This window comes from Thamnophis elegans, chromosome 8 (genome assembly GCF_009769535.1).
Source record: "Thamnophis elegans isolate rThaEle1 chromosome 8, rThaEle1.pri, whole genome shotgun sequence".
Classification (NCBI taxonomy): Eukaryota; Metazoa; Chordata; class Lepidosauria; order Squamata; family Colubridae; genus Thamnophis; species Thamnophis elegans.
This window is the reverse complement of record NC_045548.1, coordinates 9,179,568-9,194,917: the sequence shown is the minus strand read 5'-3', so window position 1 is coordinate 9,194,917 and position 15,350 is coordinate 9,179,568. Positions and strand designations below refer to the sequence as shown.

General features: G+C 36.1%; 1 protein-coding gene across 2 annotated transcripts in view; it reads right to left on the bottom strand.

The window, feature by feature from the left end:
• Positions 1–15,350, bottom strand: part of NUP153 (nucleoporin 153) — a 39,131-nt gene continuing 23,781 nt past the window's right edge. The window contains exons 18-22 of one of the 2 annotated variants that reach the window (XM_032222701.1): positions 12,982–13,818; positions 5,107–5,487; positions 2,593–2,871; positions 1,589–1,742; positions 1–1,102 (exon numbers count right to left, since the gene is read on the bottom strand). In XM_032222701.1, the coding sequence (XP_032078592.1) occupies positions 1,018–1,102; positions 1,589–1,742; positions 2,593–2,871; positions 5,107–5,487; positions 12,982–13,818 (1,736 nt within the window). In that variant the 3' untranslated portion in view covers positions 1–1,017. The remainder of the gene's footprint in view (positions 1,103–1,588; positions 1,743–2,592; positions 2,872–5,106; positions 5,488–12,981; positions 13,819–15,350) is intronic. The other variant, XM_032222702.1, reaches the window with a different exon arrangement.

Genomic DNA, 15,350 nt, shown 5'->3' with positions numbered 1-15,350 from the left:
TGTATTTCTTAATTTTTATTGATGGCATTTATCCCATGGTTTTAACATGTTAATTATACTGTAATAAACATGGCTTTAATATTAAACTTTTCCTTATTATCCAAAGTCACCAGAGTCCATTTCTGTAAATATAAAAATATATACTTAACACTTTGTACAATACTGGTTTTTGGTCCAAACAAAAATGGATCAGAAAAGCCAATAAATTTACTTTAAGAATTCCCAATTTTAAATGTCTTTAATGGATTTAGGCAACTTTGAATAATGAGATTTACATAATAAAATCTGAGACAATACTAAACAAAAATTTGCCGTAACACACAAAATTAAAATTTCAAGTTCACAGATTTGTTATGTCAAAGTACATAGAGAAACAGAAGAGTATTTACACATTTGTTTCATAATAAAATAATGAAAAGGCGAGACAGGTGATAAGGAGTAAGAATGAAAATAGAAAGAGCATATAATTATTGAATGAAATACTACTGATCTAACTAGTCCTTAGCATGGACTATTCTTTAACCATTCTTCCTCTATCAGAAAATTTTAGTGCACTATACACACAACTCGCTCACTTCACACATACATCAGCACAAACTCGGCAAAGAAAATTCATTATCCACATTCTCTATTCTATACAGACTCCCCTCTCTAATATAATTACAATTTTGAACTGTCCATAAACGCAGAAGAGCGCACAAAGTGGGTGCAAACAGAGGTATTATATGAAGCCATTCGCTGTGCAGGCTATATTTATATCTATAGCCAGACCATGCCAAGTCAGGGAAGAAAAACTGCTGGATTCTAAAGTAGTTTTGCTCAAGATCCTCCCTACCACCATTTCTAATTATTATTATTATTACTTTTAAAATAACTAAACGGGAAGAAAAAAGCGAGCAGAGTTTAGGCAGTCCTGGCTTCAGCTAAACCCAACATGAGGTACAATTCAGGAACTGAACAATGCAGGGCAACCAATTGTGGTAAGAAAGTTGCTGTCTGTAACAATCATTAATATTTTTATTTTCTACGTCTAACAGCCGTCTTTATCTTCCGACCAGGCACTGAAGATCCCGTGGAGAATGCACTTTTCCCGTTATTCCTGCTTTTGGGGGGGAGGGGTGGAAAAATCAAGAGTAAGGAACTTAGAATAATATATCTGAAAGCTTTTAGTACTGCTAAAGAAACATAAACGAGTATACTGTAAAATAAAATAGATAAAAGCATTTGTTTTACCAAAGAAATACTTTTCTAAACGTTAAATTAATTGTGTAATTTCCAGATAATGAATCTGAATCTCAACCTTTCTGTTTCAAAAATTACATTTATTTTTTGCGCTCTATGTGATCACTTTAAAATACTAATGTTCTAAGCATAACATTAACAATGTATTTCTAATATCAGCAAATATAATAACATCTAATGTTGAAGTTAATTTCATTTATTTCATACAAATTGCATGTTCTTTTCCTCAAGCCATCACTCACTGCTATGCATGGTATAAAAGTATTTCATGGAAAATAATTTCCATGCCAAACAAATGCAATAAATAACACAATAGTATGCAAATCTGTTTTGATCCTTTTCTTACCCCAAATTAAATGATGAAGCCTGAGAAAATGGAAATCCCGAAGAACCTGTTGGCTGTGCTGGTGCAGTTGAACTTGCACCAAAGGTAAATATTCCTGGATTGCTGCTTGAAAAGTTGAAATTAGCAGTACTACTTCCAAACTGGAATACTTGACCTGAAGAGTAAACACTGGGATTTAATAATATATCCAAAAAGTGTTTTCCTTGATACAATCTCTCTTGACAGAAAATATTTTTTTTAATTATCTTCCACACACAGCTCTTCAAACTTGGCAACTTTAAGACTTGTGGACTTCAACTCCCAGCATAGCTGGCTGGAGAATTCTGGGAGTTGAAGTCCACAAGTCTTAAAGTTGCCAAGTTTAGGGACTCTTGTTCACAACATCACTTCCATCAAAACAAATAAATCTTGATTATTATGAACTTCAGCATCTAATTCAAACTTTCCTGCAAAACCTTGTGTTGGAAGTCAATATGAAACCTAGCTGTAAATCACATTTCTGATTTTAATATATTTGAAATGAACATTCAAACGGAATTAATGTTCAGCTTAAGGAATGCTGGACATGATATGTCTCAGCCTTCTTTTGCTTATAGAAATAATATTTTCCAAACTAATAATCTGAAATTTGTCATTCATAATCTGTATTATTTTTACAGTTTGAACTGATTTAATAATAATTGCCATGTATGGACGAAGCAGCCGTGCAGAAGACAAAGGCAAAGGGGATGAGGCATCAGTCATGCATGGATGAAGAAAGCAGCTGGAAATAACGAGAGGAATAAAAAGGATTCCTGCATCCACAAATACTCTGATATAAGGGAAACATGCCAACATGTCTGACTCAAATCTTACAAAGGTAGCATCTGGAAGTTAAAAGAGATATACAAACTCCGATCTTCACCTATTGGGGAGTTTTGGATATGAAAGTTGAAAACTAAGCAGAGGGTTTTTTTCAAAGAAGATAAACTAGTTACGGAATGAAAATTGTAGTTTGAACTTACCAGTACTGGGAGCTGTACCTGAACCAAAACCAGGTGGTTGGTTAGCTTGTTGTCCAAAGACAGACGGCTGGGCACTATTTGAAACAGTCCCAAAAGCTGGAGGAGCAGGCAGAGAGCTAGCAGGAAACAAGGAAGATGAGGAAAGTGATCCAAAGGATGGAGTACTGGTCTGATTGGAGGCTTGGCTTTGACCAAACGCTGGTTTCTGGCTAGCACCAAAAGCTGGACCAGCTGTAGAAACTGAAGATCCAGAGCCAAACACAAAGGAAGAAGCGGAACCTAGAAAAACAAATGAACAGAATGAACATGAGAACTGCACATACATTTAAACCTATCAAACATTCCTTTTCAGGATCTAGAGTTGTGCAAAGGGCAGCGGTGCAAATCATTAAGACAAACAGATTGAAAGCAGAAGATAATCATCTCTCTGACAATACAGTCTGACATCATTCAGCCATGACTTTGTTTTTCCTCTCTTCTTCTTCTTGGCCCATCCATTTTCCCTTCGCATTTTCCTTCCTCCCATTTTGCAATTTCAACTATCTCACTTACGTGCCTGAATGTTCACATTTGAATTCAGTCCCTATTCATTCAGCATCCATTTAGTCTTGACCCGATTTCTTCTGACATATTTGTCTCGCAGTTCCATAAAACTAGCGCATTCTTACACCCAGCCAGGTTCTCTGTTTTTGACATTCATTCTTCACAATGAACTACTTCTTTCCATCGGCATTTGTACATCTTACAATTTCTCAATTTCTCCATCTTTAAATGTTTTACTAAAATATACATTAAACAATACCCCTTCCTCAATGTTCAACCATTTACTAAATATCCTCAATGTCGAATCAATTTTTACAATGTTGAATGCAACGTTACATACAATACAATGTTGAACCATTTGCTAAATACTGTCACACAAGCTCAAATTACCCAAGGATCTGCTGATACAATTCTACAGAGGAATGATTGAGTTTGTCATTTGTACTTCTATAACTGTCTGGTTTGGCATAGCAAACGGAACAGGTACAGACTTCAACAAATAGTTAGGATTGCAGGAAAGAAAAAAACAATTGCAACCAGCTTGCCTTCCTTTGAGGACCTGTATACTGCACCAGCCAGAAAGAGGGCTGAGAAAATATCTACAGATCCCTCACACCCTGGACATAAAATAAACTGCTTCAACTTCTCCCCTATACAGCATTGCATGCCAAAAACCACCAGACACAAAGACATTCCCTCCCCACCCCCCAATGTCATCACTGTGCTAAACACCTAAATCTCACATTTTCTTAGAGCTGAGGTGGCACAGTGGTTAGAGTGCAGTACTGCAGGCTACTTCAGCTGACTGCTAGCTGCAGTTCAGCAGATCAAATCTTACCAGCTCAAGATTGACTCAGCCTTCCATGCTTCCGAGGTGGGTAAAATGAGGACCCAGATTGTTGGGGGCAAAATGCTGACTCTAAATCGCTTAGAGGGCTGTATGAAGCTATGTATAAGTCTAAGTGCTATTGCTAAGTGCTATTATGCCTAAAGATGCTTACTCATGTACTGTAATAGAGTTGTATTGCTATTATCCTTCTCACCTTTCTCATCTACTCTTCTCATCTTTCCTACTACCTCCTCCTATTGGTAACTTATGATTTATCACTTGCTATTTATATTTTAGGATTTTTGATTCTATCTTATGATTTATGATCTATGATTTATCACTTTGTGATTTGCATGCACACTAAGGGCTTATTCACTGGAGACAAATTCCTTGTGTGTCCAATCACACTTGTCCAATAAATAATATTCCTACTTCTTACTTTGCTTCCATAGTACACAGCTAGCTTTTCCTTTAGCAACAAATTTTCAGCTCTATATTCATTTAAAACGTGCCGTAATGCAAGCTTATTCATTTTATCATAGATTTTATAAGTCAACAAAGATGTAACATTTCAGTCCCACTTTCACATTTAACTCACTGATCTGCTAAAGAGCAAATATCTCATCCAAACTTTATTTCATCCATTATTGAAAAATGCATAAATATGCTAATTGTTACTGTAGTTCATTTCTATGATTAGTCCGATAGAGCGATAGTAAGTGCAACAGACAATTGAAAAAATAAACATTCTGTTAAAGAACATAGAACTAATTGGAAACAGGCATAATGCAAGACAGAAAAAAAGAAGCCAAACAAAAGCTAGAATAATTTCTAAAACCTGATGTAATTGATTAATGTAATAGCTACTGCAATAGCTCATGCTGTTGTAATAGCTTTTACATAGATTCTTATGTCATCAATAGGATTTAACAAGCTGATATAACACTAAAGCAACGATTACTTATAATAATATTTTCACTGATTATAATTGTTTTAAATTGTTACCAAAAAGCCTCGTCATCCCAGAGGTAGTCTGTAAATTCAGCCTTTGCATATTTTAATAAAGCCTGAGAATTCCCCATGCAATTCTTATTTGGAAATCTAGTTTCTTCTATAGTCGCTTTTCTAATGTTCAAGCATACCTGTAGGAGGTGCTGTTGTGGTAGGTGCTGAGAAACTGAAGCCAGTGTTAGCTGTGATGTTAGTGGGGGCGACTGAACCAAACAGGAATGGAACAGGAGTGCTTGTACTGGAAGTGGTTGTTGGTGGCTTGCTGTCTTGAGCGAACCCAAAAGACTGTGTGGTATTTGAATCAGAAGCATTGCCAAAAGCTGAATTGCTCACAGTGTTGTTGGCCTGTCCAAATAAAAAGGCCGGTGGGGGAGCTGAGGAAGAAGGGGTGCTGCTAAATATCGTGCTGCTGCTGCCGCCGCCACCGCTACCGCCACCAAGAGAAACACTTGGCACAGGAGTATTAGAAGTAGAGCTCAGGAAGGTGAAAGCCTCCTTTGATGGTGCTGGATCTAAAAAGTAAAACAAATTATGAGTTAAGCAATAAACAATGAGGATTGCTACTGATGCTGTGAAGAGAGAACGGGAAGAAAGGATACCAGGGATTATACACCTCTTTGAGAACTCATTTAGTAAAGAATTCCAAACACGTTTTGGTACTTTGCAATTGTGTAACTTAATGATATGGTTTAATTTTAAAAATCTCTATCCAAACCACGGTTTACTATACTGAAAACATGATGTACTTGCATGCTTGCTCCTCTTGTCTCTTAGTGTCAGGTTTAACCAAACATTCGCTCCTCTTTTGTTTGAACCATGGTTTTTCAGTGAGGTAGGACCAGAAAATTGGTGTAATAGAACACAAGCATTTTTCATAAAAATGCAACTGGTGGTTCATTGTACGAGCATCCCAGGAGGGCAATGTTGAGGTGAGAGACTACAATGGTGTAGGTAGCTAAATCCACTTTTCAGCAAAATCTATTTTCTTCATGTCCTTTATAAAACATTTATTTTTTATGTGTGGTATCCACACAACCGGACATAATCAAAACTCCAAAGACTGAATCATTAAATTGCTCTTCCACTATACACAACTATGTTTCACACATTTTTAATGCATTCTACTCCCACATATATTGAATGAGATGCAAAGATTTATAGATTCCCAAATTACTTCTACCATAGCAACTTCATAGTATTATTAGAAAAGGAAATATTATTTCCTTTTCAGCTCTTTTTAAACGCTTCTATGTAGTCAGATGCTTCCTAACAGAAAATTTAATCAAAGCCACATACAATAATTCCTTTTTCTTCAGTTTTTCGTATTTTATTCTTGATCCTTTATTACTATTACTATTAGCCCTTTCATGGTTCCTATCACCAATCCCTTCCCACTTATGACTGCAGGACTGTAACTTTGTTGCTTGTATCCTTACAATTTATATTGATATTGTTTCCTGATTGCTTATTTGTACTCTATGACTATTATTAAGTGTTGTACCTTATGATTCTTGACAAATGTATCTTTTCATGTCTTTTTATGTACACTGAGAGCATATGCATACTTGGTCAAGAAAGAATTCTATTCTATTTTATTCTATTCTGTCCTATCCAATCCATGATAGTATTTTTCATCTTGCGAGTTATTTTTCGTTTTTCTTCTAGATCCAGTATCTAAATTTAAGCAGGAATTCATATTATGGACCTCACCAGGGCCCAAAATTTGCCCTCATTGTGTCTGTTGTTAGCTGCCCAGCAGCTTTATGTAAGGTGACCCAGAATGAGCAGCAGGACCATGAGCAGGGCTATTATTTCGCTAATTAACAGGTGCTTGGATTCATTCAGAGCTAGATTCCAAGCAGACAGGAGTCTGAGGAGTCCAAGGCAAGATCTTGTAGGGTTAACTGGAATTTGACATTGTGACTGGAGAGGGTTCTCCTAACTCCTAACTGACTGGAGAGGGTTCTCCTAACTGTTAGTTTAGACTCTTGTCTATTAGATACAGGCTTCCATTGGACAGCGAAAGCCGCCTGGGGAGTAACCTTAAATGAGGAAGTGATTCCTTCATCATTGAAGAATGTTGTGATGTATCTTTCCCTCAAGAAACCAGTGCTGGACAACTATTGTCTAGTGTCCAATCTTGTCTTATTAGCAAAAAGGGTCTTGATTATCCACTTATTAGAGAAGGTGGTAGAGAAAGTGATTGGGCTTCAGCTCCAGAAAACCATGCAAGAAGTGGTTGATCTGGAACTGTTTTGGTTGGGTTTCAGGCCAAGGCTTAGTACAGAGAAAATTCTGGTCATGCTTGTTGATGACCTGTGATGAAGCTGGGATAAGGGTGGTTTATCCATTCCTGCTGCTTCTTGATCTCTCAGCGCTTTTTAATAGTGTCAACCACAGTAACTTTTTCAACCTGCATACGTAGTAGTGGGCATTGTTCAGTAGTAATTCTCCTCCTTTCTTGCGGCTGCTTTGAATCAATGTTGACAGGTGGAAGAGATCATGGATACAGCCTTTTAATTCCTATCTTAGCTCCTGCAGGATTTGACATTCTCTCCCTTTCCGATTAAATCTACATGAAACCACCTGGGTGAAGCCATTTGTTAGTTTGGGGTCAGATATTATGCAGATTACATCCTGATATACATTACTTGGTTGGCTCTATAAAAGTCCTAATCCAATGCCTAGAAGCTGGGTGGCTGTAGATGGGGTAGAACAGAATCAAGCTCCATCTTGAAAAGATGGAGTATCTTATTTGAGCCCCCCTAGCTTTAGGGATTATTAATTCTCAATGGAGCTGCATTTTTTTTTATTAAGAGTCCTCCTGGCCTCCCAGCTCCTGTTCAAAGAGCAGATGACAACTGTGGTCAGGCTGGACTCTGCACAGATAAATTAGATTGCCAGTTACATCTCTTTGTGGATCAGGGTGCCTTTAGATAAGTCACTCATGGCCTGGTCACCTCACAAGTGAAATACTGCAATGTGCTCTACATGAGGCTGCCCTTGAAGACCATCTAGAAGTTACAGCTGATCCAAAATGTAGTAGCAAAGGCAACATTGGGAAGGTCACATTATGCAAGCCATTAGAATCTTATATTTCAGATTGGTGGGTATATATTTCTATAAAATATATAAATAAATGTGCTTATGAAACCATCGCATTGCAAACTGCAATGGTTACCAGTTGGCTTCCAAGTGCAATTCAAGGTATTGGTTATCACTTTAAAAAAAAATAATTGTTAAATGTCTTCTAATTTTGTATAGCAGTTATAAATGCATTCAAATTTTAGCTTCTTTCTATGGTTATGTCATAATTCCCTCTTTCCATTATCTATCTTTTCTAATCATTAAACTTATCAATCACAGGGGCATTTTGTTCCAATTTCAGTAAAAAGTCCAGAAAGGATTTCCAGTCCCTATCTACTGTAATTATTGTCTTTTCTCAAACTAAATAGGTCAATTTTGCATCTCTGCAAATTCTGTCACCTTCATCAACTATTCCTCTATTTTAGTAGTTCAGGTATTTTAATAATCTCATACAATTACCAAAACACAAAACTATTCTTCCTAAGTCTATAAGTCTTTTCCAGTTGTACTCCCAGCAAGTAAAGCTCTGGTTTGAGTTGAATATTAATCTTTAAAATGTTTTGTATTAATATTTGTATTTGAATCCAGAGCACTATTTATCACTTTTAAAACCCTTCATGACACAGGGCCTCCTTATCTGCAGGTGTCAGGTCTGGAAGCCTGATAGAGAGACTATCTCCTATTGATTCTGCCCATCTCTTATGATAAAGCAAAGTGGGTCAATTCCAAGTCTCATCAATTAAACAGTGTTATCTTGTCTACACCTCTTTTCAGTTATTTGCCCATTACTCCCAGCAAGTAAAGTTCTGGTTTTAGTTGACTGTTGGACTTTAAAATGATTTGTGTTAATGCCTGTATTTGAACCCAGAGCACTGGTTGTTACCTTTAGAACACTTCATGGCATAGGGCTTGGCTATCCTGAGGGATTATCTCGAATTGTTTCTGCCTGTCTCTTATGAAAACAGCAAAGTGGGTCAAATCCAGGTCTCATTAATTAAACAGTGTTATTTTGTCACCACAAGAATCACGCCTTTTCTACTGCAGCTCCTACCCTCTGGAATGAAATCTCCCTGAAGACTTGCATAGTTCTCAGCCTTGTGACTCCATTAAATCCGTTAAAAAAGCTGGTTCTTCTCTGGAGCCTTAGGATAGAGTGATTGGGGAAACCAATTATTACTTTTAATAAATGGCTTCGTGTAGTGTTTTCCCAGATGGCCAAGGTTCTTTTTACTTGTATCTCCATGTGTGCTTTTTCTATTTGAAGCTGCCTTGACAAATGGAAGAGTCGTGGTAGCCTCCGAATTAGGATAAATAAGCAAATGCTCAAGATACACTGCTTATATTTATGTATCTCTTCTTTGTATCTCCTGTCCACCCAGAAGTTCAAAAGCTTGCAAGTGCAAGCAGATAAATAGATAACACTTTGGTGGGAAGGTAACAGCGCTCTGCGACATCATGCTGGCCACATGACCATATAAATGTCTTTAGACAGCATTGGCTCAATAGCCTTGAAACGGAGATGAGCACCATCCTCCATAGTTGGCAACGATAGAGGAGTAAAATTTTACCTTTACCCGTTACCTCTTAGTACCTACATAATAGGAAACTTTTTCATTCACCAATTTGTAATCAGGACAATGTTGCATATGTCTTCCTGCGCCTTTAAAAAATCTGTGTTCTCAATTACACTATATGTTCTGCACATACTTGATCATGTTTTCCCCTTGTTGTTTCTACATTGAGTTCCTCTTCCATCTTTTATCTATTTTAAGTTGGGACTGAATTTTGTGTCTTCATTCTCTTGCTCCTTGCTATCTCTTTTCCCTTGTAATAAATAATAATAATGATGCTATAATTGCAACACCTCAGTTTAAGGAGTCATTTCCACTATAATTCCTTAAATAAATTCAGCTCAAAAGAGGTAATTCATTCATTAATACCCAAGCATGAATAACTTACACATACTCATTCAATTCCAACACTCTATTGTTTCTTTTGATAATAACAGAAGGGCAATAGAAGTATTTACTATAAAGATGAAAGAATATCCATTTGTAATATTATACAATAACTTGGATTCTTTTAACTGAACAAAAATTTACTACCAGGTATCCTACAGAGGAAAATTTAGGAATTTTAATTGCATATATAGTACCTATTTATGCTTCATATCTCTTTTGTTAAAATAAAGTGATTCAAATGTCAATGATTTAATTGACATTGATGTAAACAGACATTTTGTTAATAAAAATATGGATATTTGAGGGGGCTCTCTCCCCTTCTTTTAAAAAAGAAAATGCAAACATTGTGTTTTTCAATTATTCTCCCTGCTCCAATTTTATCAGTATCTGAGTACGCTATTCTTAAAAGGTTTGGGCTAAGGAATGAATATTTTACTATTTTACTATAAAAATATTTGGTTGTTTTCTTGCTCAAACATCAATTACTTAAACTACTTTACTAATGAAAATTAAAGCCTCAATTGTAAGATTTCATTATGCACCTGTAGGGATATGTCAATGAAGTTCAAGAGCTCATAATTGTACTTAATTATTTTGAATTCTGGACTTTCCATAGAATTACAATCCATTACTCTAGGAAAATATTCAATGTTCATAGAAATTGTAAGAAATTAAATGCAGTTAGAGCTGCATGAATGTTTAAATAGACAACAATACCTTAATATTGTTATTTTATCACGTTTGACATCTAGCTAATAAATTCCTTTTACTAAGTTGTTTTTTACTCTTAACATTAAAATATCCCCCACCCTCTTATTCCCCTTTCCACTACATATGCACAGTGCTCCTTTGTTGTTTATATATTTCTGTTCACTTCTTCCTATATTTGGTTCTGCTGTTTTTACTCCTCCCCAGTGCATATGATAATCTTTACTTCCTGTGATTTTTAATTGCCAATATCCCAATATTCCTTGTATTTCAAATTGTGTTTATTAATGGACCCTCCCCTACTACTTGTCACGCTGCCTTACTTGATTCTGGGTTACCAACTTTTCTGATTGTTGGTCTCAAACAAACTAATATTGATTATGACGTGAATGCTGATTGGTATTCAATTTCTATAATCATTTTCTTGTTAAAGAAAAGAAAAATTAAGTTTCTTGCCAACTTTAACATGTGTTCATTCTAATTTGCACTGGTGACAATTTTACCTCTTTTTAATCATTCAGTCTTACACAATTGATAGGAAGAGTAATCTTGTAATTATTGGTCTGCAAGAAAAAGGAGGATATACAACTCTAAAATAAAATGCTCATTTTTTTTTTTTTTTAAAGTAGGAGACTGGGAGAAGTTTCAATTCACTTTTTAAATTTTTATGTTGGGTTAACAGAAAGAAAAACCCACCCTTCTTCTGTAGAATTCCAGAATACCTATGGCTATTAGGCTAGAACAGTGGTAGTCAACCTGGTCCCTACCGCCCACTAGTGGGCGTTCCAGCTTTCATGGTGGGCGGTAGGGGTTTGCTGTAACTCTGCTTTATAAATTTTATAAAGTAAAGTTACTTCCCTACTTTATAAATCACCATTACTGTGGAGCCGGTGGGCAGTTAGAAAATTTTACTACTAACAGACACACAAAAGTGGGCGGTAGGTATAAAAAGGTTGACTACCCCTGGGCTAGAACTTGAGGTTTGTCATCTGAAATCATGTTTAAAGACTTCAGTTAGAAAATCAAAGCATCAGATTCTTATAATACCAAAGAATAAAATGCTTGAGACAATGAACTACTACTATTACACGCTAGTGAAGGAAGCCTTTGTTTTTATAATTGTTGTGTTACTGGCGTGCAACCTACCTTGGCATATTTATGAGGTACTGGTCCTTTCCAAAACAACATTTCTTCTTCGGTTTCAATCTCTATTTTATTAAAGGTTTATGATGATGATTTTTCAAATAAGTCCTACCCTTTAATTTTAATGTAGATGCTAACATTCTAACAACACCTTTGACCCCTAGATTGCATCTTCTTGTTCTGCCTATTGGACATCCAGCTCAAGCTGAATTTATTGAAAGTCATCAAATTTAGATGTACTGTAGGAATTTGAAAAACCAATTTAAGAATTGGATTATTACTGCTCCAAACTATATGCTTCTGGGCAGTTTGAAAGCAAAGCTTCAGAAACTAGAAGGAGTTCAGTGTGTCCCAGATATGGCGTTTCAGAAAAAGTTATCCAGAATATTCCAACCTCATGTGAGTTTTGTATATTGCTACAGTATTCAGATACTATCAAGCATTAATGTACTTGTTTTAATACAAAACAAAATCCAGCCTCTAAATGTTGGGAAAGCTTCCAATATGATTTCTTGGAAATTTTGGGGTATTATGATATATTCAACCTCTAAATAATAAGTAATTATTAAAGATGTGCCTTCTCCTTAGGTTAAATGTATGTCATAGTATGTCAAAAATATTTATTTTTTTACATTTGGCTTTAGATTCTCTTCCCTACATTATTAAGAAGTCTGAAAACAATACAATGTTTATAGTGAAAAACAAGCATGTTCTATTACATGGGAACAGTTTTGCCAAGTATGGGCATCTATGCCTACATAGGGATCACTTTCAATTTTTAGTTTAATATTATTGCAACTTGAATGGAAAACAGTGGGTTGTAGATATAATTTTAGTTCTTCCCATTAGATAATTCATTTACTGGATACATCTGTTTTCTGGTTCAATTAAGTTTTTCATAATAAGTACTATACTTTAATTCAAATCTGTTCTGCTGAAGTTCATCACTCTTTTAGTGATGAATTTGCAACTGTGAATCAATATTCTCAAGGTCTTTCTTTCAGAGGTAAATATTCTAAATAATCAGCCAATTTAATATTACCATTAATCAAAGTAATAAAAAGCTTAAAATAAAAACTTGAGAATTCAATGAATTTTTGCACCTACCTGCAGAGCTTGCTTGTGCCCCAAATGCAAATGTTGTTTTTATTTGTTGTTCAGCTGGTTTCTCAGTAGGTTTTGCCAAGCCGAAATTAAACGCAGGTTTTACTGTGCCATCTTTGGTTTGTTCTGTCTTCCCAAATGAAAACATGGATTGTGCCTTTGACTCTTCGCTTTCTGCTTTCTTTCCAAACACTAGTGGAGTAGAAGAGGCACCCACCTCCTGCTTTTCATCTGTCCTTCCCAAAGTACGTGGTGGGGCATTCACAGGGTCTATATTACCAAAAGTAAAGCCACCTTTTGCTGAAGGTGTTTCCTTTTTCTCCTCTGATTTCTTAGAGGAAAAGGGACTTTCTGCAATTTCCTTCTCCTGTAAATTTCCAAATTTGAAAGTACTTATTCCAGTTTTTTTATCAGATGCAGTTGTGGCTCCTATAGAACTTGTGCCAAAAGTGAAACCTCCTATAGCTGGCTTGTTAGGTCCATCTTTCTTCTCTTGTTGCCCAAGGTTAGCTATTCCAAATTGAAACGATGCAGATGATGAACTGCTAGCTCCAGCAGGAAGTCCAAAACTGAAAGTGGTGGTGCTCTTTCCTTCTTTCACGCTTTCCTCAGATTTAGACTCTGAGGAAAAGCTTCCTGGATTGGAGCCTTCATTTTTAGAAAATTTAAAGCCACCTGAAGAACCCATATCTGATGTAGTACCAAATTTGAATCCTGTTTGTTCTCCAAATTTGAAGTTTTTTCCTGCAGTCTGGGATAATTCTGATGATGATGATGGTGACGACTGAATACCAAATTTAAATGAAGGACCAGATGGCTCTGAAGTAGTTGTATTAAAACCTGCAATTAAATGGAATTTTAATATAATACATTTCAAGTTTTAATATAGTCTTGAACAATCTGGTGTATTTTAAGGGCAAAGATAATCCTTGCTTACCAACCACTCATTCAATTATCAGTTGAAGTTATGATGGTGCTGAAAAGTGTTTTATGACTGGCCCACAAACATCTAGGCTTTACAGCAGTGGTCCCAAACCTTTGCAGCTTGGAGACCTGGATTGGGAAGTGGGGGTGGGGGACCAGCCCGCGAGAGTGGCAGCCTTGTTCTGAATAGGCCATGGCCCTGTAGTGAGCCGTGGCTCAGGGGTTGGAGACCCCTGTTTTACAGTGTCCCCAGTCACATGATCACAATTCAGTCACTTGGCAATCAGCACACATTTACAATGGTTGGAGCATCTGACAGTTACGTAATCACCATTTGTGATTCTTGTGAAACTCACTCAATGGGGAGACCAACAAGGAATTCTAAGTCATGTAATGTTCACTTAACTGCAAGTGGAACTAACAATATAAACTGGGTACAGTCACATGCCATTTCACTCTACAGCCATGTCACTTAGCGATGGAGTTGCAATCTTCTTGGCATTTTTTGGTAATGGTTTCTCATTATTTTTTTCTATGAAAATATGCATCTCTTTTATTCAGAACCAGTCCCCATTTGCTTAAACCACTCTCCCTCACAGCTGAAACACATAATAGTCAACAGTCATTTATTTTTCCTCCCCACAGAATCAACTATCTCATTGCAGATTTATCTACATAACTGTCTTCTTCACTCTCCTTCTCTCACACACATATACCCAGGCAGGATGGGTAAAAATCGATGATTTTTTTAAATAAAAAGAATAGATTTTTAAAATTTAAATCGGATTTCTTTTTATTTAATTCAGATTGTTTTTATTTTTATCAAATTTATTTTAATAAAATGCTTTTGGAATAAAAAATCTATCTAAAGATAGTTTTCTATTTAAGATACATTAATAATTTAGTTTATTCACCATGAAATGGAGCTTAGTTATGTAGCATGAGCTGTATACTCTGCAATATTAGGACTGTTGGTGAATCAATAGTGGGTCAGAGAAGCTGCTGCGGGACAAAGATGACAGTTGCTCTTTAAAAATTATGATTTAAATCGAGTTGATTTAAATCAGGGCCTTTTTACTAGTGATTTAAATCGAGTTGATTAAAATAAAACCCACCCTGAACCCAGGTCTGCAATCTTTTCTTTACTGACGCCAGGCTTAGCCAAACACTGTTGTCCTCTGTAGATCTTCAAACCTAACTCCCACAACTATTTACTTTAAACTGTATCCTTGACTCCCCAAGTTCATTTTACACTTCTTTCTCCTCTTCTGCTATTAAGACTGTGAAAGAAATATTCATTTGCAGTTCAAAGCTCTTCAGAGAAGGCAGTCCTCTGATTTTGACTGCAAGAACTCGTTAATTTAAAGGATCGAGGAGCAAAAACATAGATATTTGCTTACAATGGAAATCACACTGAAGTGCTGATTTGAAAAGATTTTTGCTTTTCT